Source organism: Seriola aureovittata, chromosome 18 (genome assembly GCF_021018895.1).
Source record: "Seriola aureovittata isolate HTS-2021-v1 ecotype China chromosome 18, ASM2101889v1, whole genome shotgun sequence".
Taxonomy (NCBI): Eukaryota; Metazoa; Chordata; class Actinopteri; order Carangiformes; family Carangidae; genus Seriola; species Seriola aureovittata.
Window position 1 is genome coordinate 7694116 of NC_079381.1, and position 27314 is coordinate 7721429.

Sequence of the window (27314 nt, forward strand, 5' to 3'; positions counted from 1 at the left end):
ATAATAGATTGAATCTATCGTATTGAATCATGAATAGATTCAATTTTAAAAAATATAAAGGAAATGGAGTTCAAGCCCCCTTTTTCTAGACATATATTGTACTTAATAAATCATATCGTTGAGCTATGAGACAATTTAACAGAGTGGGATATACAGCATGCTGTCATGTCACAAACGAGCTTCTCTTCTGTTTTTGGTGGAACAAATGAAAATGAATGGACATAGCAGTAAAAAAAAGTTGTTAAATTGATTGAGCAACTACAAAAAAAAAAAAAAACGGAACAAAATAATGACCTCCAAACGTCAGGTATTTCAGTGAATTAGAAGATTTGTTTATTTGGTAACCAACTCCATCTTAATAACATTCAAGAATATCATCTTCAGAATATTGCATATTAAGATATAATCTGTGATATAGAGACAATAATCTACACTGATCACGTGAAAGGAAATTTGACAGCATAAATTTGAGAAATACTCAATGTTCTGTAATTGATTCAGTTAAGGTTGTAGTGAAACAAAGAAAATAGTGGCCTGCAAAGACACACCTTTTGATGCATTACAACACATTAATAGAAAAAGTCATGTTTAAAAGGCACATTCATAGAACAACAATGGGACAATCTTGCATGCACGGAGTCCCACGAGATAAAAGCAGCATCGAAGTTACAACTATATCACAGTTTAGTGGTAAACACGTTAGAATACCTGATATAACACCAGCCATACAGTATACAGAACAATTATTGCTTTGATTATTGCTGTAGTAAAAGTGAACTATGTGCATTTATTATTATTAATGATTGTTGGGAAGTATTCAAGCAGCATATAGACAGTACAATAAAGTTTCCATTTACAAATTAACACTTGCATTAAATCACCCACATTTAAAGAGGTGCAATTTGCATAATTAAAGATATTGCCACAAAAAAATAGAAGACATTTAATGTAATGCTTCTGTCTTTTGATGGCAATATTTTCACTGAAAAATCCACTTAATCATTGGCTATTAGAAGGCAATCCTTTTGGAAAAGTCCCATTAGATTATTGGAGTAATCATGGAAATTTGCAGGTAAACAAAACTGGGCTGTACATGGTTAGAATTGAAGTTTTTCTGACTCTTTCAGTGTAAAATTACCTATGTACACATTTAAACATTGTAGGGTTGGGTTGTACGTCAAGTTCTCAGAGTCCAAAGTGACATCTTTGGATTGTTTGTTTTGTGCGACCAACACTCAGAACCCAAAGGTATCAAATTCACAATAATATAAAACGGAGAAAAGCAAACAATGCTCACATTGCAGAGGCTGAAAACTAACATAATGATATATCAATTATCTAAATTGTTGTTGGTTAATTATCAGTTGTAATACTAAAAAACGTTTCCCTTTTCAACCAGATTGAACCCAGTTTTAACCTAGATCTGACATTTTTATTCCATTATATTTCACTGTATCATATTTAACACCTAATTTACTTTTAGATTTAATTCATTTACTATATTCATTTGGGTCTTGTGATGGGATGTACATATAAATTAGAATTCTATCTGGTCCAGTATTCAGTACCAAAGCTTACTATACATGTCACTCTCATGTCATGTAATTCCTCTCACCTCTGCCCGCCCTTTCCTCTCAAACTCCCCCTACAAGAATCCCCACCATTTGTGCACAATCAAGTCATCTCCGTAGCCTGTATCAAGGAGTCGGTTGCCACACTCCTCCCAGCGACACACCTCTCCCTTGTCCACCACCACAAACTTCCACTCCACATGGCTCTCTGTGGGCAGTCTGACCACCGTGGCCCAGTGCCCATCCTTGGCCCTCTCTAGTGGGACAAATTCCTTCCAGTTTCCCAGCTCCTGCTGGTTTCCTGTGACAGCCACCGTCTGGTATGGCGAGTGGGTGACATAGTGGATGCGGAAGGTCACATTGACGTTCTGAGGCATGGGCTGGACAGCCACAACCTTTTTGTTATGTTCAGTGTTTTCGTCAACGAGGGAGAGAGTGCTGGTTTGTCTGACTTCAGTGGAAGGCGGGGTATCTGTGTCTGTACAAGTAGCATCTGTGAGATCTTCAGTGGGAAGCTGCTCGGTTGTTGTGTGGTCTTGGGCAAAAGGTGGGACAGAAATGTTCATCCAGGGAAGGACTTGGTTGTTACTATCTGTGATCCATTCGTTATTGTCCATAGTTGCCTCCATGATACTGATGTTAGTCTTTTCATATTCCTCTTCTTTTTGCTTCTCTGCGTCAGTTTTCACTTTCTTTGCAACACTTCCTCCTTCCTTCTTCTCCTTAATCTCTACAACCTCAACAACAGCTTTCACGTCCGTTTGCTCTTTCGGGTCATCAGTTAAGATCACTGTGCTTGCTGCAATCTGCACCACGAACTGCTCCATTGCTCTGTGGTAACTGTCCTCAATCTCATGGCCAAACATGTCCTCATTGGTTGCGTATGACTCATACTTAGCGTCGTCGGTGTGCTCACTGTGGGGTTGCTGGGAGAGACGTGATGGGTAAGGCCCAAACACCATACCTGATGTATCCTCATTAATGACAGGTATAACTACACCAGCAGCAAAAACACTTTCTTGAGCCTCCGTCCTTTCTTCAAACTGTGTATCACAATCCATTACCGGAAGCATCATTTTTTCAATGGTCAAGTCAAACTCATTACCAGCAGCATGCAAATCAGGGCTGACCGCCATGCTTGAAATCCCGCTCTCTTCTCCAACACCGGGAGATGACATGCTGTCCTTGTCATTATCCCTCAACTCACTTTGCACGAAAGACGGCAAGGGAATGTGACACATGGGAGGGTTAAGGTCATCTGTCGTGACAGGAGCAGCACCAATGGTAAATTCAGAAAAATCATTATTTTGTGTTTGGACGCTTTGTTGGTCTTGGGAGAAAGACAGCATGTCAGGACGAGATGTTTCTTCAGACATTCCAGGTGTAGTAATGGTAATATTATCACAAACATCTTTGCAGATGGAAGGCAAATGAGAACAAGACATTTCTTCATCTTTTACGGAAGCAGTTAGATTTTCAATAGTATCAGGACCAGCAGCAGCACTGGATTTTTCAAAGGCTTCATTATTTATCATTTGGAGGTCAATACTTTCTTCAGCCAACACAACAAATTCACCGGTTTCATTGTTTTCACACAGAACATCTTTCTCGAGAGATGGCAAGTCAGAGTCAAGAATAGTGAGATCTGTGTCGTTATCCAAAGGTGGGGCGATTTCTTCATCTTTCGCTTCACTTTGTGGTTGTTGACAATCCAGTGGCAGATCAGGGAAATCCACAATGCCTGAGATTTGAGCTTTTGCATCAGTGTTGACTCTAGACACATCATCATCACAGTTATCAACCTTTACAGGTTGGTTCAGACAATGCAGAGCAGGGCTTTGTACCACACTTGAACTGTCACATTCTTCACCACTGGGAACCGTGGCTTCACTAGTCAGCTTTTTCTCTCTCTCTTGATCAGAAACAGCGGGAAGAGCACCTTTCTCTTGATTGCATGTAAGACCATTTTCATCTGTTTGTTCAATCTGACGTTGTTGCTCGTCGGACTGTGGTGGGTGGACATCGAATTCGGGAGCAACACTGATGGTAAATTCAGAAAAATCTTCATTATTTTGTGCTTGGACGCTTTGTTGGTCTTGGGAGAAAGACAGCATGTCAGGATGATATATTTCTTCAGACACAGCAGGTGTAGTAATACTAACATCACAAACGGCTGCATCGGTAGCAGAACTAACCATTGTCTCGTCAAAAGTTTCAACCATTTCCACATGGTCACTTTTTTCATCTTTGTAGATGGATGGCAAATGAGGACAAGACATTTCTTCACCTTTTACAGAAGCAGTTAGATTTTCAATAGTATCAGGACCAGCAGCAACACTGGATTTGTCAAAGGCTTCGTTATTTAGGTCAGTACTTTCTTCAGCCAACACAACAAATTCACCAGTTTCATTGTTTTCGCACTGAATTGCTTTCTCGATAGATGGCAAGTCAGAGCCAAGAATAGTGAGATCTGCGTCTTTATCCAAAGGCGGGGCAATTTCAACAAATTCACCAGTTTCATTGTTTTCTTGATCAGCCACAGTGGGAAGAACACCTTCCTCTTGATTGCTTGTACGATCATTTTCGTCTGTCGTCTGTTCAATCTGTGGTTGTTGCTCATCAGACTGAGGTGGGTGGACGTCAAATTTGGCAGCTGTAAGAACATGGTCTTCAGCTATATCTTCCTCAGTCACTTCACCGGCCAGACCACCATCATCATCCCAATCACTATCCCGAATTGGCGGCGTCACCTTGTCTGTCACGTCATCACACTGGTCCTGCTGTGAAGATGGCAGGTTTTCTACTTGTTGAGGAATTAGCTGTTGGACTACACACTCTCCTTCTGCCTTCTCACCCTCCTTTTTATCTTCCTCTTCTGGAGAGAAACGATTGCTGGAATAATTACTGTAATCAGTACTATCTGGATGGTGATCCTCTTCCTCAACTTCCTCATCTTTGCTATAACAGACACAAGTGCTGGGTACATCTTCGATATGAACAAGAGGCTCTTTCAAGTTAGACTCCACACTGTGTGTCTCCGGTGTGGTTTCGTTATCTTGTAGTCTGTCATCATCAACATTTTCACTCATAGGAGGGGCCTGGTCGAAGTACACTTGATTGTTTGAAGCACACTGAAAGTTTTCCTCCTCTTGTCTGGTTTTCCCATCTGAAACATCCTTGTCTATGTTCACATTCTCTTCTTCCTGATCTTCTGCTTTAAACACCTGAAAAGACATGAAAAGAAAGTGAATATCATATATTAATATAAAGTACGCATAGATATTATACTAGCCAAAGTGCCTGTGATTGATCTCCCAGCCTGTGCTAGTCTGAAACCCCAGAAAGAATGAGGTCTAATAGAAATGGATATGTAGGTGAGAGAAATATTCCCACTGGGTTGGTGCTCCAAATCCATATAGAAATACTTCAGTGAAATTGGAAAAACCAAGTGAGTATTAGATGAAAAGATTGTTACTATGCTGACATCTGTCTGCTAAATATGAATCTACAGCCAGCCTCTGCTATATTAGCATAACGCAGGAGAAAACTGCTACGGGAAACAATATATAACATGGTAATTAGTGAGCTTTGGAAGTCTCTGTGCTATGCTAATCTAACCATCTCCTTGTTGTGTATATATAAATTTAATCCTCTCATTTAACTCTTGGTAAGAAAGTAAATAAGTGCCCAATATACTGACCTATTCCATTAACGCTGCATTTATAGATTTTTGGCCACTTGGGGGCAGAAGAACGTCCCATCAGGCTGACACAGTACATACCCTTAGATATCATCACCTCACAAAAGGTAGTTAAGGCTAATATGTTCGCGAACTGTTGCTTATTTGCACATCCAAAATATCTGACTCTTTAACTGCCAGATGTTCCACTTTGTTCACTGGCTAATTGCTAACTTTGTCCAATCTGCTATTTGCTGCATATGCCATTGCACATGGCTATTTGATTGATTATTAATATAAAAGCATTGATTATGGTATGCCCAGTCACACTCTAGTACAACCAATCAATTGAGCAATATTACTGCATTTATCCATGCCAATATATAACTTCCTAAAATGTCCTTTCAGCTATTAATCAAACTGACCAGCTGTGACTTTAATTTCTCAATATCTTGCAATAAAATGGCTGCTTACTTCATCCTCCTCCTCGTGGCTCTCATCATTAATCAGCTCAGGCTCCTTCCAGCAGCTATCATTACCACGGACCTCTTCTATTACATCCTTAACAGTGTCATCTGTTGCATCCTGCTGGCAATCACCAGCACCCTCCACCTCCATTTCAGCCACTGTGTAAGTATCACGTTGCAGGTCGGGACTGGCCTCTGCCACTTTGTCAGAGTCCTGCACAACTGTCATTTCCTCTGTGCCATCTGAAGTGGTGTGCTTGTTGTTTGGTATTTGGATGTCACTCTGAGGAGGAGAGTATGGTGGAGGTATCTCAGCAGTAGGGGCAGGGGCAGGGGCAGCAGCAGCGGCACGGCGATGCCTGATTTGTAGATCACTTTGAAATGAATCAGTGTCCTCCTTCATGTCTGATGAACCTTCATCACTCACATCTGTAAAAGAATAAATGGTTTTAACTTTAATTTTGCATTTTTATGTAATTAATTCACAGGAGTATAAAACTTAATAAGAACTTATTAATAATTTTAAAAAAAAGTAATATACTTTACACTAATATTATCAACTAATATACTTTCTTTTTTGATGAATTTCTAGGTTTTATTTGTTTTTATTTAGTGTTAACTAACCAACAGACATTTAATTAAAATTCTAAATTATGTTGAGTATCTTCATTGGTTTACAAAGGAGAGAAATAAAAAGCAGGTAAAACTTTGTCTTATCCACCTTTTATATCTTTTGTTAAATGACACAACAGAAAAAGATCTGATCACAGGAAAAGTAATCAATACAATCAAGATTGATTTCTTGGTTTTGTCCATTTAAGGCCTTATTTAACCTGGCCACAATCTCTCTAGTATACCCTTATATGTCAATGTTATCTCACTGTCTATATCTGAATCCAAACCATGTCAATTTTACCACATGCCACATAACAAAATATATTTAAGGGGAAATTCCATGTTAATGAAACATTTTGTTTTTATTTGATTTATCTTTCTAAATGTAGGATATCTACTTTGCTTGATTAATTTTAATGAAAAAAAAAATCAAATGTGGACTTGGGTCTGCAATACTCCACAACTAGTAGCCTTTTGATTAGAAATAGATGAGACTTTCACTTATAAGTGAAAGCCCTGCATTCAATATTGTTCTATCCATTTTTGTATTATTAACAAACTGTGAGTGTCAAATGTAAAAGTACATACTATACAGGTGAACGGCCTCTGTGGGTGTTATGTAATTATAGCCTATACGTATATTTCTAGATTATTATATGTGAGCAGCGTTTTTACTGTTATAGTTGGACAGTTTGATCCAATTTGAACTATTACTAGTATATTCTGTAAGGTAGTTTAATTTACAACATCATATTTTATGATTTTATGTTTAGTTCATAAAGTCTTACTCTGGAAAGAAACTAATAACTCCGTCACATAAATGTCGAGGTAAGCAGTAGCCAAACATTTATTCCTTCTTAGATGTAGTGGAGTAGAGTATGGAAACACTCAAGTAAGGTCAAATTTAAATCAAAGTTACACCCCATCACTGACAAACAGTAACCAACATTAGTGGATGAATTTCTATCCGCTTAAATGTGTTTGGATCAGAATGAGGTCATCTTATTACAAATTGCTCAGCGTTAATAATGGCTTTATAGCACGTTATGATCATCTATTTTTGTCTTCTACGGTATCACTGTAACCAGCCTACAAATTAATAATATTTTGAGTGCCCTGTTAAAGGGCTATATGTTGTCTGTGTGGTATTGTATTTCCTACAGGGCTTATATAAGATATTCCTCAGCACTTAGCTCGGTTTTAATATTAGACTCCAGCTTCTGTCTTAAACAGAATCATTATTACTTAGCTATAGGTTAATATACTGACTTGTGGATTCCCACACCTGTAACCCGCAGCAGCCTCCCTCCCTGTGGGAGCGTTATCTGGATCTCTTACCTGTTGACTCCACGCAGCTGTGCGATTCCTCCGGACTCGGCTCTAGTCCCGGCCGGATCACCGATGCGTCTCCCGGGCTCTTGCTGTCGCCGTCGGCGGCTGCGGCCGTGGCCGTGGCCTTCCTCCGCTTCCCCCTCACGGACCGGTAGATGATGAAACCCGCTAGCACGGATACCATCGCTATTACAGCCAGAGCCACGGCGGGACCGTGCCGTCCGATCATGCAGAAGAGCGAGGCCAGATCCATGCGTCTCTCCAGAGCCACGGTGTTGCCGTCTTTCGGCGACATTGCAATCTGTTGATTAAATAACAAAGCCCCTCTATAATGTCTGTATGTACGTGCGCATGAAGGCCTGACGTGATCGGACTGAATCTGCAGCAGGCTGCCGCTGCTGTGGACTCCCCGCTCTCCTCCACGTTTTCAAGTGTAGTGACCTCTTGTTGCTGCAGAGCTGCAAACGGCTGCAGGTGCGAGCTGCCAATTGGCTGACTGGATCACGGGAACTCAGCCTTCATTCATAAAAAAGGGAAAGGAGATTGTTTTTGCAGCTTGCTTCACGCCGACGTGCACGATGCAGCTATTAGTAATAGCTCGGGTATCGATGTGTCACATCCGACTGATTGGATTTAGGTCCACGTGAAACCAATGAACCCAATCTGATAAGATTCTGCCCCCACCTTGAGAGGATTTGTCCCATCAACAGTGTTCATTTCCACCCATGGTGGTTGTTTGTGTTCCTACATGAGCAGAAAAGGTTATTTAAGATTTTGGTGAAATAATAGAACAAATCCAGGGGTATGGTGGTTAGTAAACCTGACGTGGTTAGCCTGCTCATATATTTTATTTTTTCCCCATATTGACTGCAGTTATAGTGAATTATAATACATTAAAGTGAATGGATAATAGACAGATTCCAAATAAAGATAACATATCATGAATTCTCCATTTGCTTTCAGTGGGCTATTGTTAAATGAATGACTAAATAACTTTGGTTCAATAAATTCCACTAATCAAAGTAGTCAGGACAAGAATATTGATCTATGTTATATAATAGGATTATTGACAAAAACAGGACATACATCTAGGCTACTGGTGAGAGAAATCTTCTTGGATTGAACAAAACATTACCTAGGAGAACTTGCAAATTCAGAAAACTGCACTATCCTCCAATTTGAGTTCTGTCATCATGAGAAATTTCATGAACACACCAGAGTGAGCCAGCAACATCAGCAGACCTGAGTAACAGCTCCTCCCAGTGGAGAGCTGTGGTAACAACAGGAAAGTTCCTGAAGACTCTGGAGCTCCTCCAGTTAGAATATAAAAGCTGGGACAGTCCCACTGCTGAGACAGAAACAACACAAGCAACACAGAAGACAACAGACACTGTAACAATGTTTCATCTCACATCAAGAGCACTCAACTCTAAACACACTCTGAAGATGCTGTGCTCTCATGGATTCCAGTCTGCCCTCAGTCCATTCAGCTTCTACTGGACTGTACGCAGTCTGTGGCCAGAGGTCACACCTCTGCTCTACCAGCAGGATCGACTGCAGAGAAACCTACAGGAGCTGTGCAGCAGGTTGGAGCTGATGGACAAACTTCAACACAACATCCTGGAGGAGACGAAGCCTTTCCAAAGCAGTGTGGCCGTGCAGCCAGTCTCCTACCAGCTGGAGAAAGAGGGAGAGCACTTTAACCTGACTCTGGACACTCAAGGCTTTTCCCCAGAGGAGCTGTCTGTCAGGCAGGTGGGCAGGAAGCTGAGAGTCAGTGGGAAGACAGAGAAGAAGCAGGAGGACGGGAAGGGCTCCTACTCTTACAGACTCCAGGAGTTCAGACAGGAGTTTGATCTGCCTGAAGAACTGAACCCTGAAGCCGTCACCTGCTGCCTGGCTCCAGACGGGAAGCTCCGCATCCAGGCAGCCAGAGCTCCATGTGCTGAGGAGGCTGAGAGAGAGCTGACTATCAAGAGGAGCCTGGAGGACAAAACACAGCAGAGTGTGTGTTCACACACAGAGACAGACAACAGCACACAGGACAAACCTGAACACATGGACTGATCAGTGTTGTTGTGAAAATCTGTAATAAATGATATTTGTAGATATTTATATGTAAGAACTGGGTATGATAAATAAATGTTAAAACCATATATTTTCATTTTGCTCTTTATTTTCTTGGTTTATAAATGTAGCTTTGAAGATCAAAAAAGTAGAACTTGAAATGCTAGAGTGGACACTTTACTGTGTTTGACACTTAAAGAATGGAGACTTAAATTCATCAATCAAACAGGTTCATCAAGCTTTCATTTACAACTTCATTATAATGCTACAACTTGGATCTGCTATGCATTTACTCTAATTACCTACAAGGTGGCGTTCATACGTTGGGATTTTTACAGGTTCATCATATTGTCTGTTATCATCACAGACATATTCATGTTGTTGTCAAGTGATAAATAATCAAATTCATAAACAAAGTTTGTCTTGGTAGTGAAGCTATGGTTGGTCAAGTGTGGAATAAAAACCTTGTTCATTTGACATATAAATGAATGATAGAAAAGACTGTTTATAGTTTATGACCATTAAAGAGTGAAGACCAATAAGAATCTATTGGTTCCGATTCACTGATCAAACAGGTTCATTAAAGGGACACTCCAGTGATTTAGTATTGCACTTTCATGAAGCCTGGGACTGAGAAACATGTTATCCAAAAAAAAAAAAAAAAACATCAGAGTCTGAGATAATCTGAGTTTGAGAATATGTCGACCCTGATGACATCTTCAGTGTTGTTTTTTTCAAGCTCGCTGCAGAGCCACAGACGACATCATGCAACTGTTTCCACAGACTGAGTTTTTCTCCGTGTGAGGAGGAAACTAAACCTCTTGTGTAACATTGGTGGGATGGCACTTAAATCCGAAGAGTGTTACAACTGGGATACACCACACCTTTAATTTAAGTAAATGACCTGTCATTTGTTGACTGGAGCTTTTACATGATCGATCATAATGTCTGTGATCATCACAGACATAGTTTTGTTGTAGTTCACTGTTTTCTGAAATAGATTATGACTGTCAAAGATACTCTCACCTCAGACCTATGTTGATGAGCACTTGTTGACTCAGACAGTAATATTAGCTTGTCATATCAGCAGACCTGAGTAACAGCTCCTCCCAGTGGAGAGCTGTGGTAACGACAGGAAAGATCCTGAAGACTCTGGAGCTCCTCCAGTTAGAATATAAAAGCTGGGACAGTCCCACTGCTGAGACAGAAAAGACACAAGCAACACAGAAGACAACAGACACTGTAACAGTGTTTCATCTCACAACAAGAGGACTCGACTCTAAACACACTCTGAAGATGCTGTGCTCTCATGGATTCCAGTCTGCCCTCAGTCCATTCAGCTTCTACTGGCCTGTACGCATTCTGTGGCCAGAGGTCAGACCTCTGCTCTACCAGCAGGATCGACTGCAGAGAAACCTACAGGAGCTGTGCAGCAGTCTGGAGCTGATGGAAAAACTTCAACACAACATCCTGGAGGAGACGAAGCCTTTCCAAAGCAATGTGGCCGTGCAGCCAGTCTCCTACCAGCTGGAGAAAGAGGGAGAGCACTTTAACCTGACTCTGGACACTCAAGGCTTTTCCCCAGAGGAGCTGTCTGTCAGGCAGGTGGGCAGGAAGCTGAGAGTCAGTGGGAAGACAGAGAAGAAGCAGGAGGACGGGAAGGGCTCCTACTCTTACAGACTCCAGGAGTTCAGACAGGAGTTTGATCTGCCTGAAGAACTGAACCCTGAAGCCGTCACCTGCTGCCTGGCTCCAGACGGGAAGCTCCGCGTCCAGGCAGCCAGAGCTCCATGTGCTGAGGAGGCTGAGAGTGAGCTGACTATCAAGAGGAGCCTGGAGGACAAAACACAGCAGAGTGTGTGTTCACACACAGAGGACAGCAGCACAGAGACACACAACAGCACACAGGACAAACCTGAACACATGGACTGATCAGTGTTGCTGTGAAAAGTTGTAATAAATGATTTTTGTAGATATTTATATGTGCATTCATATATGTAAGAACTGGGTATGATAAATAAATGTTAAAACCATAGGTTTTCATTTTGCTCTTTATTTTCTTGGTTTATAAATGTAGCTTTGAAGATCAAAAAAGTAGAACTTGAAATGCTAGAGTGGACACTTTACTGTGTTTGACACTTAAAGAATGGAGACTTAAATTCATCAATCAAACAGGTTCATCAAGCTTTCATTTACAACTTCATTATAATGCTACAACTTGGATCTGCTATGCATTTACTCTAATTATCTACAAGGTGGCGTTCATACGTTGGGATTTTTACAGGTTCATCATATTGTCTGTTATCATCACAGACATATTCATGTTGTTGTCAAGTGATAAATAATCAAATTCATAAACAAAGTTTGTCTTGGTAGTGAAGCTATGGTTGGTCAAGTGTGGAATAAAAACCTTGTTCATTTGACATATAAATGAATGATAGAAAAGACTGTTTATAGTTTATGACCATTAAAGAGTGAAGACCAATAAGAATCTATTGGTTCCGATTCACTGATCAAACAGGTTCATTAAAGGGACACTCCAGTGATTTAGTATTGCACTTTCATGAAGCCTGGGACTGAGAAACATGTTATCCAAAAAAAAAAAAAAAAACATCAGAGTCTGAGATAATCTGAGTTTGAGAATATGTCGACCCTGATGACATCTTCAGTGTTGTTTTTTTTCAAGCTCGCTGCAGAGCCACAGACGACATCATGCAACTGTTTCCACAGACTGAGTTTTTCTCCGTGTGAGGAGGAAACTAAACCTCTTGTGTAACATTGGTGGGGTGGCACTTAAATCCGAAGAGTGTTACAACTGGGATACACCACACCTTTAATTTAAGTATATGACCTGTCATTTGTTGGCTGGAGCTTTTACATGATCGATCATAATGTCTGTGATCATCACAGACATAGTTTTGTTGTAGTTCACTGTTTTCTGAAATAGATTATGACTGTCAAAGATACTCTCACCTCAGACCTATGTTGATGAGCACTTGTTGACTCAGACAGTAATATTAGCTTGTCATATCAGCAGACCTGAGTAACAGCTCCTCCCAGTGGAGAGCTGTGGTAACGACAGGAAAGATCCTGAAGACTCTGGAGCTCCTCCAGTTAGAATATAAAAGCTGGGACAGTCCCACTGCTGAGACAGAAAAGACACAAGCAACACAGAAGACAACAGACACTGTAACAGTGTTTCATCTCACAACAAGAGGACTCGACTCTAAACACACTCTGAAGATGCTGTGCTCTCATGGATTCCAGTCTGCCCTCAGTCCATTCAGCTTCTACTGGCCTGTACGCATCTGTGGCCAGAGGTCACACCTCTGCTCTACCAGCAGGATCGACTGCAGAGAAACCTACAGGAGCTGTGCAGCAGTCTGGAGCTGATGGAAAAACTTCAACACAACATCCTGGAGGAGACGAAGCCTTTCCAAAGCAGTGTGGCCGTGCAGCCAGTCTCCTACCAGCTGGAGAAAGAGGGAGAGCACTTTAACCTGACTCTGGACACTCAAGGCTTTTCCCCAGAGGAGCTGTCTGTCAGGCAGGTGGGCAGGAAGCTGAGAGTCAGTGGGAAGACAGAGAAGAAGCAGGAGGACGGGAAGGGCTCCTACTCTTACAGACTCCAGGAGTTCAGACAGGAGTTTGATCTGCCTGAAGAACTGAACCCTGAAGCCGTCACCTGCTGCCTGGCTCCAGACGGGAAGCTCCGCATCCAGGCAGCCAGAGCTCCATGTGCTGAGGAGGCTGAGAGAGAGCTGACTATCAAGAGGAGCCTGGAGGACAAAACACAGCAGAGTGTGTGTTCACACACAGAGACAGACAACAGCACACAGGACAAACCTGAACACATGGACTGATTAGTGTTGTTGTGCCAATGTACAGGAAATGTTTTTTATACAAGTGATAAATGATAATGATATGTACATTTGTATAGTAATAATTAACTCTAATCAATAAATGTATGAAATGCTACAGCATTTCCATTATTATTTTAAATAAGCAGAAGACCTTACTGGTCAGCTCAACATTAGAGCCTCTGCATCAAGAACATCATCACAATAAGATTAAATCATCTTTTTCCCGCCATCCTGCAATAATGATGAGAATTGTTTTTGAGATGAATTGTTTTCAAGTCAAAGTAAAAATGAAAGTAAAAGTGACATTTTATTATCTTGACGTTTTCCCTCAGAAAAAAACAAAAAAAACAAAACCCAAGAACATTGAGAAGACCGAGCAAAGAGTGCAGTAACCACTGCACATCCACTAGATGTCACTTTTAGCATTTAGCATAGCCGTGATGAATGAGCACCCCCCCCCCATCTACTTGAGTTTGAAAGTGTGGGGAGTAAAGGAAGTTTTGCTCAGTTTTAATGACGAGTGAGACCACAAATTTTTTCTCCAATTTTCACTGACGATAGGATCTTTAAAAAAATCATGCCAGTCGCATGTATTTTTGAATATATTTCCTGTTTTTGTGACACTGTAAATACAAGTAAGACTTAATCAGGATTTGTGATGATGTTGGTGATATGGGGAAAGTGTTCGTGAGTTAAGAAGTTGAAAAAACATGCTCTTAAAGATGAACAGTTACTAACACAAACAGTCACAATGATAGTGATGTCTTTTGTGGCATCACGGAAAATCTTATCATCTGGGTGGCAGGTGTGACTTGGTTGAATAGAATATTGAAATACAAGTCAGTTTTCCTGGGAAGCCAGTCACAATCATCACCATGTTTTAAAAGAAAAAAAAAAAAAAGGAAGAGAAACAATATTAGCCTAAGATTGTGCATTGAAGCAGCATTAATGACTTTACCCACCCATTTTCTTTCCCCTATGTTGTTTACAAGTTAATCTCAGCTATTACCACTGGTGCTTGGTCTCTCCCTGGCTCCCGTCTGGCTGTCAGGGCTTTTCTTTCCCAAGAATAGACGGATTGTCCCGTAAACGTGGCAGCAACATGGGCGGAGGAGGAGAGAAAGCTACTTTGGGGACTCACTCTGCTTTTGTTTTATTTCTATTTGTGGAGCTGCCTCTTTGTTTTTCAGGGCAGCGCTGACAGAACGCTTATTCACCGGCCTTCCAAATATCACACGGTGCTGTTCGCTTCTCCTCTTCACTCCTCAGTCTCTCCCCGTCTGCCTCTGAAATCATACCGTTTCCTCTTTTCTAGTTTCCTTCACCACATCTCATCTCCTTGCCACTTCCATCCTAATAAGTCTCGTCCTTTCCTCTCCTCTCCATCCTCTTCACTCCCTCAGTGACTGTTAGGTTGGGTGTTGCTGTGACATCTCCTTTACTCAGTATCCTTTGCTTTCATCTCCTCACTTCTACTGCAAGATGTGGAGTTTCATTCTGACGCCAGTAACACATGGGAACATTTACTGGCTCTTTTATTTCTTCTTTCCTCCAGGCCTATCTCTCTCCCATCCCATCCCATCCCATCCCATCCCATCCCATCCCATCCCATCCCATCCCATCCCATCCCATCCCACCCCCCTAACCTCCTATCCTCCTCCTCCTTTTTTACTAAAATCTTCTACTCTTTCTCTTAATTTCTCTCCCTTGCTCACATTCACTCAAGCCACATTCCCTCCCTTCCACTCATTCCCCATCGTCTCAGACACTTTAACTGACTCTTAATGAAAAGGGTGTGTTTGAAGAAGACTGCTTTTATTGCCATTACAAGAGCTCATGAGTCAGTCGTGTGTGTGTGTGTGTCTGCATCTGTTTATGGTAAAAGACATGTCCAAAGGTTACCGTGTAGATTGATATATTTAAAATGGTGACTTGTTGAAAGTGGTATTTAAAAAAAAAAAGAAGCCAGAATTGATTCAGCAAATGAAATCAGCATTTCACTCACAAAATTTCAGCTCCTCAAACACTGAGTTGTTTTGCTTAGGATTTATATAGATTTGCTAAATCTTAGTGAAGTTATGTTTTTCAGATTCTTGTACAAAGGTTAGATTGTACCTATAGGCACACAGGAAAATGTGTACACACAGTCTCTGACTTCAGTCCTCTCCCATCTGACGAGCTGCATCACACCTAATGAAAAAGGTCAGTGTGCACGTGTTACAGACAGTGCTACATGAACAATGAAAATGTAGTTGAGTACCAGTCGTAAGTTGTAACGATGTGTACATAACAGACACACTATGCATGAAAGGGGAACCACTCAGTCTGTTAGTTCAGTTGTATAAGGTCTTCTGTGGGGTCTTGAGGTAGCTTTCTAAAGTGATGTCACGATGATGTCATCACGGTTAGCTTGGCTCGGAGACGACCGTCTGTGTTGAGGACTGGGGGTGTGGAGTTTGAAACGTGGGAGTTTTCTTAGCAGGCAGAATCTAATGAGAGATGCTATCAAGATGCATAATGATGTTACCCATAGGGACTAACAGTCAGGATCTCTTGGCTTCTTTTTTTAGTCTCTGTCTTGTGAGTCCCACATTATGGAAGTGTTTTACTAGTTTGCTGGAATTCCAGGGTGGATCATGAAAAATCCAAAACCCAACAAATAAAATGAAAGCAAAAAAGGACGTATTGGTGTTTGTAAGAAAACATCTGAATGGAAATATCAGACTAAATCATATTAAGGGTCTTAGTTTCATTTAAGAATTGTTGATGGGGTGAAAAACTTTTCCCATTTCTTCCTGTACATGTAGGTCAGTGTATCATCCTGAAAGAAAAGTCTGTTATATGAGGTCACTCTGTTTAAAAGCTGGAAACATGCTGTAGTCATCAGAAAGAAGACTGAGGTGATATTCATTCATCAACTATGAGCCTTTGGCTCACACGTGCTGTCTGATTCCAACTGGCATCATGGGAGTATAGCAACTTTCCAAATGATCAGTATATTTCTATATCAGGGAATTACGTGATTGGCTACTGGTCACTGGTGATACTATATGATTCTACTTTAAGATTTAGGTCTAATGCCATTGATCAGTGCCAGTGCAGGCAGTAAGGTGCCCTGTATGTAGTGAAGTGGAAAGGACATTCAGTCTTTCTCTAACGTCCAAATGTTTTAGTTGCCTAACCCTAACCAAACAATTAAACCATGTTTTATTTGCCATAACCATGATCCTCCCCCAACTTAGCTCCTATGCACAGATATTGCAGAATGTGAGAGCTTTGTTGATTGGAAGAAAAGAAGCAGACTTGTCCAATATTGAAGTTCCTGTGTGGCCACAGAGTTTTTCATTTTGGTCCAAAGCTAAATAGGACTATCCTGAATAGAAAATCAACCTCCGGTATGTTTCCGTTTGGCTGACAATCGTCGTTTTGTGTTGTGACTGTTGTCTCTCGAAAGAAAAGCTGAAAGCAAAGTGACATTATTTTAGTCTACGAAGCGTCTGATTCAGTATTAAAGCCTGCTGTTTATACCTTCTTTCCAACCAACAGTTAATGTTATTTTCTTTTAAACATGACCACGATCTTTCCCTAACCTTATCCAAGTTGTTTTTGTAGCCAAAGCTAATAAAATCTTAAGCTTAGCTGTGGCAAAACAGAAAACAGCCATGTGAGTGATTTTTATAATGGTCCGACGCATTTTGGAAAGGTCAGAAAACGCTCATATGAGGGTTTTTTTTTAAGAAAATTATGAACATATTTTGTTGGTTATTTTGGAGGATTTGTGTTAAAATATCCAATACACAAAGTCACAAATATTGTAATATTAAGAAGATGAAGTGGGCATTGCTATACCACTGTATAAGGTCTGTAACATTAATAGCACAGCCACACATCAGCAAAATAAAGCTCCATTGTATTATCGCTCTCAGTGTCAATATAGTGTACATATGCAAAGAAAAACTTTGGAGTTTTGGAGTCTGTGCCCTTTCAGAACAACATTACAGCAGGTACATGACAAATTTCCTTCTGTTATTTATTGTGGGAATGTGTTATATACAGCGAAAGGTCAAATATTTTTATAAATTGTGCTCACAAAGAGAGGCTTCTGTAGCACACGCACGCACGTACTCAAACACACTTCCTGTGCGACTTTGAGGGTCTCTGGTATTTGAACAGATGTGGTGAGACTGAGTGTGCCTAGATCCCCCCCTGACCTGGACGTGCACTTCCTGCTCCGAAAGCTAACACCCAGAGAGAACAATCGATGTCTGTACCCCTCTGAACACATGCACACACATACACACACACACTGTGCACAAACACAAGCGGTCACAGTCGCGTCTAAGGTCAGCATGCGAGCCATAAACACACATAAAAACACATGCTCACACACACACATTCACAAAGCGGCTAGTGTGTGTTGTTTTCAGATGCGGAGGAATTGAAAGTGAAGACATTCACCTCACAGTTTTCAATGTGTGCAAATGTGTACATAGATTTAATAAATACCACAATTTTGTATATATTTTCATGGTTTGAAAGTGTGTTCATAATCGTGTGTGTGTGTGTGTGTGTGTGTTGTGTGTGTGTGTGTGTGTGTGTTCTAAATGGCAACGCAATCCTGTTCTCAGCTGGGAGATGTAGAGTATTTTTTCTGTATGAATGTAATAAAGTCAGTCAGCAACACTGCAGAGTTCACATTCTTTACTCTCCAGTGTGTGTGTGTGTGTACATGCCTGCGTGTGCATGCACACACTTTGGGAACAGTGAGACATCAAGAAAATAAAAGCTGAGCCGATAGCTGAGGTCAAAGCGTGAGGAGAGAGATGGAGCAGAGAAAGAGAGGAAATATGAAAACACTAGAGAAGAAATTTGAGAACTACAAAAGAAAAAACAGAGGAAGAAAAGTGTGAAGAGACAAGCCATGAATCAGGATAAAATGTAGTGAAGACGAGACAAAGCAACAATAAATTTGAATACAGAAAGACAAATTAAGAGAGAAAGAAGTTTGAGAAGAAATACCAGAAACGGCAAAACAAGAAAAGATAAAAACAGTGAGCAGGACAAAAAAAGAAAAACAAGCCTGAGTGGTCATGAACTGTAAGCTGAATCTGTGCCAGTGAGGCAGAATGGAAACCTAGAGCCAGACTACTACAGAGGGAGGAACAGATTAACAACACACACCAACATCACATGACATCTCTTTTTCATCCATCTCTTTTTGATATGAGAGCTGAATAACTACCCATCATCCCTAAATAAATTATGTGAGATTTAAAAATAGTAATGTGGTTTGACTGGTGAAAGGTTGGCAAGGTAGCAAAGGGAAACGACAACACACAAGCAATAAAATGTGGAATTATTATCCTGAAGTTCAAGTGAAATTCAAACACATAAATCAGGTTAAATTTGAAATCGATCAGTTCAGGGCTTGAAACAGAGTACCACTAAAGCGTGGCCACAAACAACTATCCAGGGGCCTTTTGTAGCAGAACTTTTTATTTAGCCTTGTAGTGGAGAGTTCAACTTTGTGTATGAAAGCTATAACTAGATCATAAAAAGATTTACAGTATTGCTCTTACAAGCTTTTGACACACATAAAGTGTGGTTGGTTTGGAGTAAAAGAAAAGCTCAACAGCAAAAGCCTTCACATCTATAGGCTATGCAAAGCAAGGAAGTTTTTAGCCACGCTAGCATCAGCAATATTGGTCAGTCCACCACTTTGGTTCAGACAGAAATTTCTTGCCATGATATTCAACAACATCATCAGATCAAAACTTTAATTTGCCCAGTACTTTGTTTTGATGACCAAATACTAATGGCATTTCCCTTACTTTCAGCTGTATTTTGTGTTTAGTGCTAATTAGCAAATGTTAGCATGCTAACCCAGTAAATTAAGGTGGTGAACAGGCTAAACATTTTATCTTCAAAACATTAGCATTTTAACATTGAGCACAGAGCAGCTAGTATGGCTGCTGTAGAAACTCAGCAGCACACCAAATGTGTATTCATTCGCAGCAGAAAATAGTCCTCAAGGAATGCATTAAAAGTTCCTGTTTGCAAAAACCTGCAGTACAACATGGTTTAACTACAAATAAAACTGATCCGTTTTTACTGTCCATCTTCATATACGTACATCTGGATATAACGAAGGGACTTGGGGAGGGTCATGGACAGGTTAGGGAAGTTATAAAGTATATATATATGGACACAGATAAGTAAAGTACACCAGCTTTATCCTTTTAATATCCATCCCTCCAGTTCTGACACGATGAGCTAACATGTGAATATGCGTATCTGCACTCTCCTGCTAAGTTCTTACTACATAAGCAGCTGTGGGGCTTTTATGGAAAAATGTCACCACTTTTCCAACCCTCTCCAGGAGGCAGGATACCTGGTTGAGTGAGACTGCCTTCCTGACTGAGAACATACACAAAGAATCCAGACTGTGGCTCCAGCACAGTCACTTCTTTAATGGCTCTCGCAGTGTTTTGTATGTCCATTGTCTGGATTACGGTGTTGGGCCGTTATTGCATTCATGGCTGCACTGGGACTTGTGCAGGTCTCACAGACAGCTCTCAGTGGTCTTAAGAGCTCTGAGAGTCTGTGACGGTCAATTTGTTTTCAATCCTTCCATGTGATTCTTCATAAATCTCAGGAATGAATCATATTAATATGAAACGAGAAGCTCAAGGTCTGGTTGTTCTTTTGTGAAAGAACAATGAAATAGAAGATGAAATAGCATCGAGGGGCTTCTTAAACGCTGCAGAGAGTATATATTTATTTTCTCCTCTACTTGAACTAACTAGGGAACATCTGCTTGATGTCAGCATAGGTGTCTATTCCATGGGTGATTGTTTTGTGATTGTCATATTGAACCCCATGTCTTAGTCCCACAGTGTTTGACTTGTAATTTGTCCCCCTGGGAATAATAAATTTGGCACCTATGGGTGTCAGAGTAAATAACTCACTTTGTTTGGTGTTCGTTCTATCATGTGCCACAGTGATAGCAAAACATTTGTTATTTTTTCTGTTCATGCTGTAGATTAGACCAAATGGACTCTCACCAGTATTTATCACATGAAATTTGATCATAAAAAGAATCAATTTATTTTTAATGGAATAGTTGCAATCAGTGGATTTGTTCCATTGATCATCATAATCCATCTTGACAGTGTTGCCCTTTGAGAAGACCGGCGAGCTCGAGAGCTCAAAATGAAGGAAGCTATCATATTAGCAGTGCTAATATGATACAGCCAATTTTATGACATTTGAAGAGATACAGCAGAGTTTGCAGATGAGTCATGGGACAACTGAAACGCAATACATCTCTTGAAAAAAATTGGCAGCTAAACTTGAACCTGAATTGGCAGCCATAGTAGCTTGCTAAATTTCAGTGTGCCACTTGCTGGTGTAACCTGGATTGTGTCCACACCAGCGTCATCATTTAAACAGATTCATCACAAGGCGATCAATCGAATATGCACCCAAAATGAAATGAATTAAATAACAAATTCATGAGATTAAATAGAGATGTTGCTGCTGTGATTTACCAGTCTCCGATGAATTTGCGCTGACAGACTTTGTTCCACATCCGCTGTTGTAAAGTCAGAAAAAAAAACACTAAAATAATGCAGTACACAGCACAGTTGACACAGACCGTGTTAATGACATTAACAGAGTGACTCCAGGAGAAAAAGTGATTTATACAGACAATGCTTATGTGTGTGTGCGCGTGTGCGTGCATGCGTGCCTTCACACACACACTGTGAAAGACAGACCATCATGACATCACTGTTTCCACAGGAAATCATGTTTCCAAAACCCTGGTTTTCCACTCCGTAGCCTACCTCATACACAACTCACTTCTCTCGCTCGGTCCCTCTACATCTCTCTGTCCAACACATGATACTGCGTAGTGGCAGCAGTCAACTAAATCAGTTTAATTATGTCTCTCTGTGTAGCTGTAGTACCCAGCGACAGAGAGGGTGAAGTCATATTATTTTTTACATGTATGGTTGATGGTTTAAAGGAAAATTACGGTTTATTACAAGTTGGGTCTTATTTTCATAGTTTTGGCTTCATTCCGCCCAGTTACGATAACAACTGTACTCTCCAAGGGAGCACAGAGATCTGGGAAAATGGAGACAACAGCGAGTAGGACTGCAAAAAGAATCATGTTGTATGAAACGGGAATTTCCCCTTTAAGGTATGACATATTAATTAAGCCGCTCAGTCACTCCCACTGTAATCCAAGCAGAACAGAAAACAAATGGATAGTGGATCTAATTAATTCGTAATCATTATCTAATGTAATCTCTGTCAGGAGTTCAAAGTCAAGTCAGGGAAAAGGGGAGAAGGAGTGGAGACAAAGATGAAGACAGGGAGGTAAGAAGTGAGGGGAAAAGGGAGGAAGAGAGAGACAGAGAAGAGGAAGTTTATAGAAACTGATAATAATGACAACAATAAATACAGACTGTAGCCTGGAGACACCTATGCAAAAAACACACACATGCACACATCCCTCATTCACTTTTCTAGTCTTGCTTGATTGCACACTTGCACCCACACAAACTTCCATCTCCTGCAGTGGTGTAGTTACCTCATGGTGCACGTACACACACACACACACACTGCAGGCCAGGCACAATCAGACATGCAATCACTCCGTGGCGATAGAAGATACTGTGTAAACATTCAGATCCAAACATTTGCAATCTCAGATCTCTGTGATGTGTGTGCAAAGTTGATATGTGAAATCAAAGCAGAGCTTAGCCAGACCTGCAATCACCGCAGCATAAAATGGGTGGTTAGTGTATCGTGGCGATGCTTGGGTAATATCTGGTTACTGTGTCATTCTGCAGATTCAAACAGAAAGAAAAGGCTGTGAGTGAGTGAGAGAGGGCAGGTGGTGGTGGAAAATAAAAGAGAGAGCAAAGGAGTTGCTTAACGTCCAGTTAATTATGCTTCCTCCCGTCCTTGCTCCTCCGTCCTTCAGCCCGTGACCTGGAAATCGATCGAGGTGTACGCCCTCATCAAGGACGTTCAAATTCTTAAAATGCGTACGTCTGGGAGCAGGAAACCACAGGTGTATCCTATGTGGAAGTTTTTTTTAACGGACAGCAACGCCCCAATGTGTTTAATGGTGATCAGCTGATCTGATGGGAAAATAGAAGGAACACCTATGTAATACTAAATTGTAATACTGATATTATTATTATTTATTTGTAAAGTCCAAATTATGAAAAAAACATAACTTTATCTCCTTTTTCTTCATCTGACCGAAGGCTGTTTTCTCCTCCTGTACTTCATTTCCATTTCAACTTCATCTTGGCTCATACAGGAAAAATGTGGTCAAAATATTTGTGCTATACAGCTGCAGAGTCGCTGTTATTATTAGTAATATCAGCCTGAGCCTAAAAAGGACAGACTTAACTCTACTAGTCACTGACATTTTGTAGATTTTCTTTAGAGGGTTTATAGTTGGTTTGTTGCCCTTACGTCTCGTCCCACCACGTACGTTTCACAACCTTCCACCTTTGTATTTATCATTGTTACCAGGAGGACGAAGGTCGGGTATGCTGTCGTTGGGACGCTCCTATGGCTCGTATCTGAGCGGAGGGACAAGTGACCTATATGGTCATTTTGGTTGGAGGAACAGAAAAAAGGTAACCGTGTGTGTGTGTGTGTGTGTGTGTGTGTGTGTGTGTGTGTGTGTGTGTGTGTGTGTGTGTGTGTGTGTGTGTGTGTGTGTGTGTGTGTGTGTGTGTGTGTGTGTGTGTGTTCTGTCTCAGCGGAATATGAAACAGAATTTCTTTCGACAGAACAGAAATCTTTAGCCGGTATATTGTCCTGTGAAAATCCGGGGAGAAAGATCGTGAACTTTTTTTTTTTTACGACAGAGATCTTTTGGACAGATAATACTCAGACCTGGAAGGAGAGACAGGGAGAGGAAAACAGTGAGAGATGGCTTTGACAGAAGGGAACACAGTGTGTTTTCCCCTTGACCTCAGACTGAACCAGTGATGAAAGTGAAGAAGGCCTGACTGCCAAAACATTGCACATGACCATGACTTTACTTCTGCATCAAAACAGGGATTTTAGGAAATAAAAATGTTTTGTCTTTAAGGGCCTTTTTGAAACTCAGATCGCCCTTTCTTTTACAGATGCCATGACTCCAAATAATAGCGTTCTTATCGCAAAACTGATGATCTTTAGGTAACAGTGAACACGCTGTTTGGTATTTTATTGCAACTCTTTCCATCACTCAGCTTTCCAAGAAAATGTGACGTGAGTGTGAGAGGGGATGCAGACCCAGTAAACATTTTCTCACACAGTTTCCATTCTTTGAAACTTCATCTGGCATGGTAACATTAGAGCCTGATAAGTAAACGGAAATTTACATCTAGTGACTTCTAGTACTCCTGCTTTTTCATGGACCTCACAATCAAGTTCAGTCCTAATAGAGTTTTATAAACACAAACTGAGCTTTGTGTTACAGGACAGGTCCTACTTTTTCTGTGGCACTTAGGTTTTTACAGGGAAACAAAGAGTAAACTGACTTATATTTTATAGCATTAGAGTGTAAAGATTTTACTCAGAAACCAGTTAAAATTTTGTTTTTAAATGTTTGTCTGATTTTATGAAAAATACCTCTCAAGTGTCTCTTTGTGTGTGCGATGTGGAAAGCTTAGTCAAAGCAATGACGATTACCATGTTAGTCTGCTTACTAGCCATTAGGAGCAGCTACGCTAGCTGTTGTGAGTAGTAACTTATTGCTACTATACAAGCATAGCTGATTAAAGCCTTTAAGCCAGCTGTGCTGTCTCATTCATGCTAGTGGTCTTGTATCCTGCTGAGTCCAAGGTGGTCCAACTGTGGACTCTTTGGGGTCTCCAGATGTGAGTCAGCGTGTTGAAGCCTTCAGGCTTTAATCATTCTGGTTGCTGGTGCTACTAGCTCACAGGCAGTCTAATGGTGTACTGTATGTCCTGGCCTTATGGCTGGGAGCTCATCTGCATATTAGCCTGTGTTATCCCAGTTTTTTATTATAGGTTCATTTCTGTACCTAGTCTGAAATAAAAATCTGTACCAGGACTTTCTAATATCCAGTTGGACAAAACAGGCCATAAAACAGTTGGAAAAAACGAAACATGATTCACTCCCATATCTTTTTCTATTTTATTTCCTGAGCCGCCAAAGCTTGTTTTTGTGTCCTCCTTTTCCTCAGTACGTCCGTGACACTGTTCTTGTAGGATGTCTGTCTCCAGTTACACTTTCACAGAGATAGTTAGCATTCTTGTTTTTTTTTTCCTGAGAAGTGCAAAATGAACTAAATTATGATTCAAATGGACCAGTACGACATAACAGTAACACATAAAAGGGATGGAAAGGATCTACATATCTCAAGGCCTTGATGTGCAGTGAGGATCACTGTCAGTGCGATGGTGTGGTTGTCGTGAGTCCAATGTTTTCAAAGAGGGAAATTCGGCACGTCGTACTCTCTCTTCCTCCCCGATCAGTTCCTCTGTGTTTGCTTTGGCCAAGATACATGTTTTTATAGGATCTCTTAGCCTGACTCAGCTTTCTTCCTGTGTGTCGAGGTCTGTGAATACACATGTGCATCTCCATCCCATTTTTCCCCTCTTAATCGTTGTCACATTGCTTTCATTTTTATTCACTTCTCCTCAGTTTTTACAACCCCTGCTCTCTTTTTATTCCCCCTGTTTCCCTCCTCCCTCACACCCTTGACACGTATTATTGGTTTTAAACAGTGTCATGTATATGCACATATCCCTTCACTATATTAGGCAGTCCCTAACACTCTGGACACATTTCAGTAATGTACACAATGTCAACAGTGTACAATAGCTTGATGTATATTTTCAGAAGGCGTACTGTGGACTGCATTGCATATTACAGGCCTCTGATATTTTTCTGAATCGCCGTCATTCAAGTGAGACAAAAATATCGTTGTGAAGGAAACAACAACTCTGACACAGCCTGCGGGTTTCAGAGACAGCACTATAAATACATTCACACTCATTAACAAACATGTATGTAGCAGCACACATGCATACAGACGGACAGGAAGCGACACAAAAACTTTCTCAATCCAAATAAACAAATGCGCATGCAGAAACTAAAATAGGGCAGTAAACAAGGATTTTCCTCTGTAAATAATTATGTTAGAAAATACATAAATCTATTATTGTAGCCAACAAGAATTGTTTGGTTCAAACAGACATCCAGGCCACACAGTCTACCCAAACACTGAGCTTTGCTGACCTAAAAACACTTCATTTCTAATTAAACAAACTTTTGTGATGGTTAGGATTGAGTAAACCAGGGACAAATACACTTGTTTATGTTTTTCGCCAGATGTACAAGTGTAAATGAACAGCAAGATTCAGTTTCTGGGCTGCTTTGATTGTGACCTGTTTTCTTAATCTGGCTCTCGCAAGGCCCCCAACTTCACAGAGGTATAAACCAAAATCTTTATAGTAACCCATTTAAAAGGGGTTTAAAAGCTAGAGTATGAGGTTCCCTTCTGAGGATTTGAAACAGGGCCTTTATTTAAGAACAAGATACATGACAGATGAGCAGAGACAACCTTACAGCCTTAAGAACTACTCTGCAAGTAATCTAAACCAAGGTTGCTTCTGCGTTTCAATATAAAAGCAGGGTTGGTTTTAGCCCATTTTTGGCTTCAGCTACATCATTTGATTCATTTTAGTTGCAATTTAGATCCATTTTAAGATTAAGTAGGTTTACAGAAAGACATGACATCACAGCAGAGGACCATAGTAGTTGACTTGCCAGTTCAAGATGATTCATTTCCATTGAAGGACTCTTGTTAGTGTTGCATAATTTCTTTGATGCATTCCATTGCAATGACAAGTGTTCCTTTACTTATGAATTGAGAATACACAATTTGGCCTCTTACAAAAGCACAAACTGTTTTGAAGAGTTGTGAAGAGTTTTTTTATTTAAGTATTAAGTATTAAGTACATCAAAAATGTATCTACCAATGTACATTTCCCAAGCTGGTAGTTGGTATTAGGGCTGGTCCTCAGTGTTTGGTCTGTCAAAAGAAACATTATTTATTGCTGCTCCCATGTGTCAAAAACATTTATACTATATAAAGTTGAACTCCTGCCGACACCTCTCCTGAGTCTGTGTGTGTGCATGGGGATTCAGCAGCAGGTAAGGTCGTTGACTAGCCTCAAAGAGTGTTGGAGAACCCACTGACAGAAGAAGCTAACAGGCTCATTTGACCTTGTGACACACAAACACTGAGACATATGCTCTCTCTGTTTCTCTCTCTTTCATTCACGCACGCACAAGACTGAGTGACATTCTCATCGCCGCTTTGACGGTGGGTGATCTGCTGTGGTTGACCCCTCATTGAAGTCGAGTGCTAAATGTCAGCACTTTGATGTAAAAGCACAGTAGCTCCTGTGTGCGTGTTCTGACACATTCTTAACATGCCGCAAAGATTGTCACACCGCTGAGATACATACATGCACCCTCCCTTGCAAACCGTAAATTAAACCTCCACTACCACACACACATACACACACACACACACACACACACACACACACACACACACTTTTAGTTCTAACGTTATTCACTTCCTGTCTAACGAATATTGCCATGTTGCACCACCACCATACTTGCAGACAATTCCACTGAACAGTTTCATAATAGCTCTGTATCA

General features: G+C 40.7%; 4 protein-coding genes and 1 pseudogene across 4 annotated transcripts in view; 4 read left to right on the plus strand and 1 right to left on the minus strand.

Annotated features, from left to right (window-relative positions):
- Positions 1–27314, plus strand: part of lpar1 (lysophosphatidic acid receptor 1) — an 82189-nt gene that overhangs the window by 3113 nt on the left and 51762 nt on the right. Inside the window, exon 2 of the mRNA XM_056404228.1 lies at positions 23153–23259. The gene's annotated coding sequence lies outside the window, so the exon portion shown is untranslated. The remainder of the gene's footprint in view (positions 1–23152; positions 23260–27314) is intronic.
- On the minus strand, positions 311–7987 carry stbd1 (starch binding domain 1). Its single transcript, XM_056404227.1, has 3 exons — positions 7671–7987; positions 5725–6146; positions 311–4795 (listed from the first exon to the last, which is right to left on the minus strand). Exons 1-3 carry the CDS (start codon positions 7957–7959, stop codon positions 1646–1648), a joined length of 3861 nt encoding a protein of 1286 aa, XP_056260202.1. The 5' UTR covers positions 7960–7987; the 3' UTR covers positions 311–1645.
- LOC130186900 (heat shock protein 30-like) lies at positions 9063–9788 on the plus strand. The gene has a single exon (XM_056404229.1). The coding sequence runs from the start codon at positions 9063–9065 to the stop codon at positions 9729–9731; it is 669 nt and encodes a 222-aa protein (XP_056260204.1). The 3' UTR covers positions 9732–9788.
- LOC130186901 (heat shock protein 30-like) lies at positions 10658–11766 on the plus strand. Its single transcript, XM_056404230.1, has one exon. It carries the CDS (start codon positions 11028–11030, stop codon positions 11661–11663), a length of 636 nt encoding a protein of 211 aa, XP_056260205.1. The 5' UTR covers positions 10658–11027; the 3' UTR covers positions 11664–11766.
- LOC130186903 (heat shock protein 30-like) lies at positions 11850–13793 on the plus strand (annotated as a pseudogene).

Coding starts and splice junctions, on each gene's coding strand:
- stbd1 (XM_056404227.1), bottom strand. CDS start 7,959: ATGTCGCCGAAAGACGGCAACACCGTGGCTCTGGAGAGACGCATGGAT. Junction 6,147..7,670: donor CAGCTGCGTGGAGTCAACAG/GTAAGAGATCCA, acceptor ATTCTTTTACAG/ATGTGAGTGATGAAGGTTCA. Junction 4,796..5,724: donor GCCACGAGGAGGAGGATGAA/GTAAGCAGCCAT, acceptor ATGTCTTTTCAG/GTGTTTAAAGCAGAAGATCA.
- LOC130186901 (XM_056404230.1), top strand. CDS start 11,028: ATGCTGTGCTCTCATGGATTCCAGTCTGCCCTCAGTCCATTCAGCTTC.
- LOC130186900 (XM_056404229.1), top strand. CDS start 9,063: ATGTTTCATCTCACATCAAGAGCACTCAACTCTAAACACACTCTGAAG.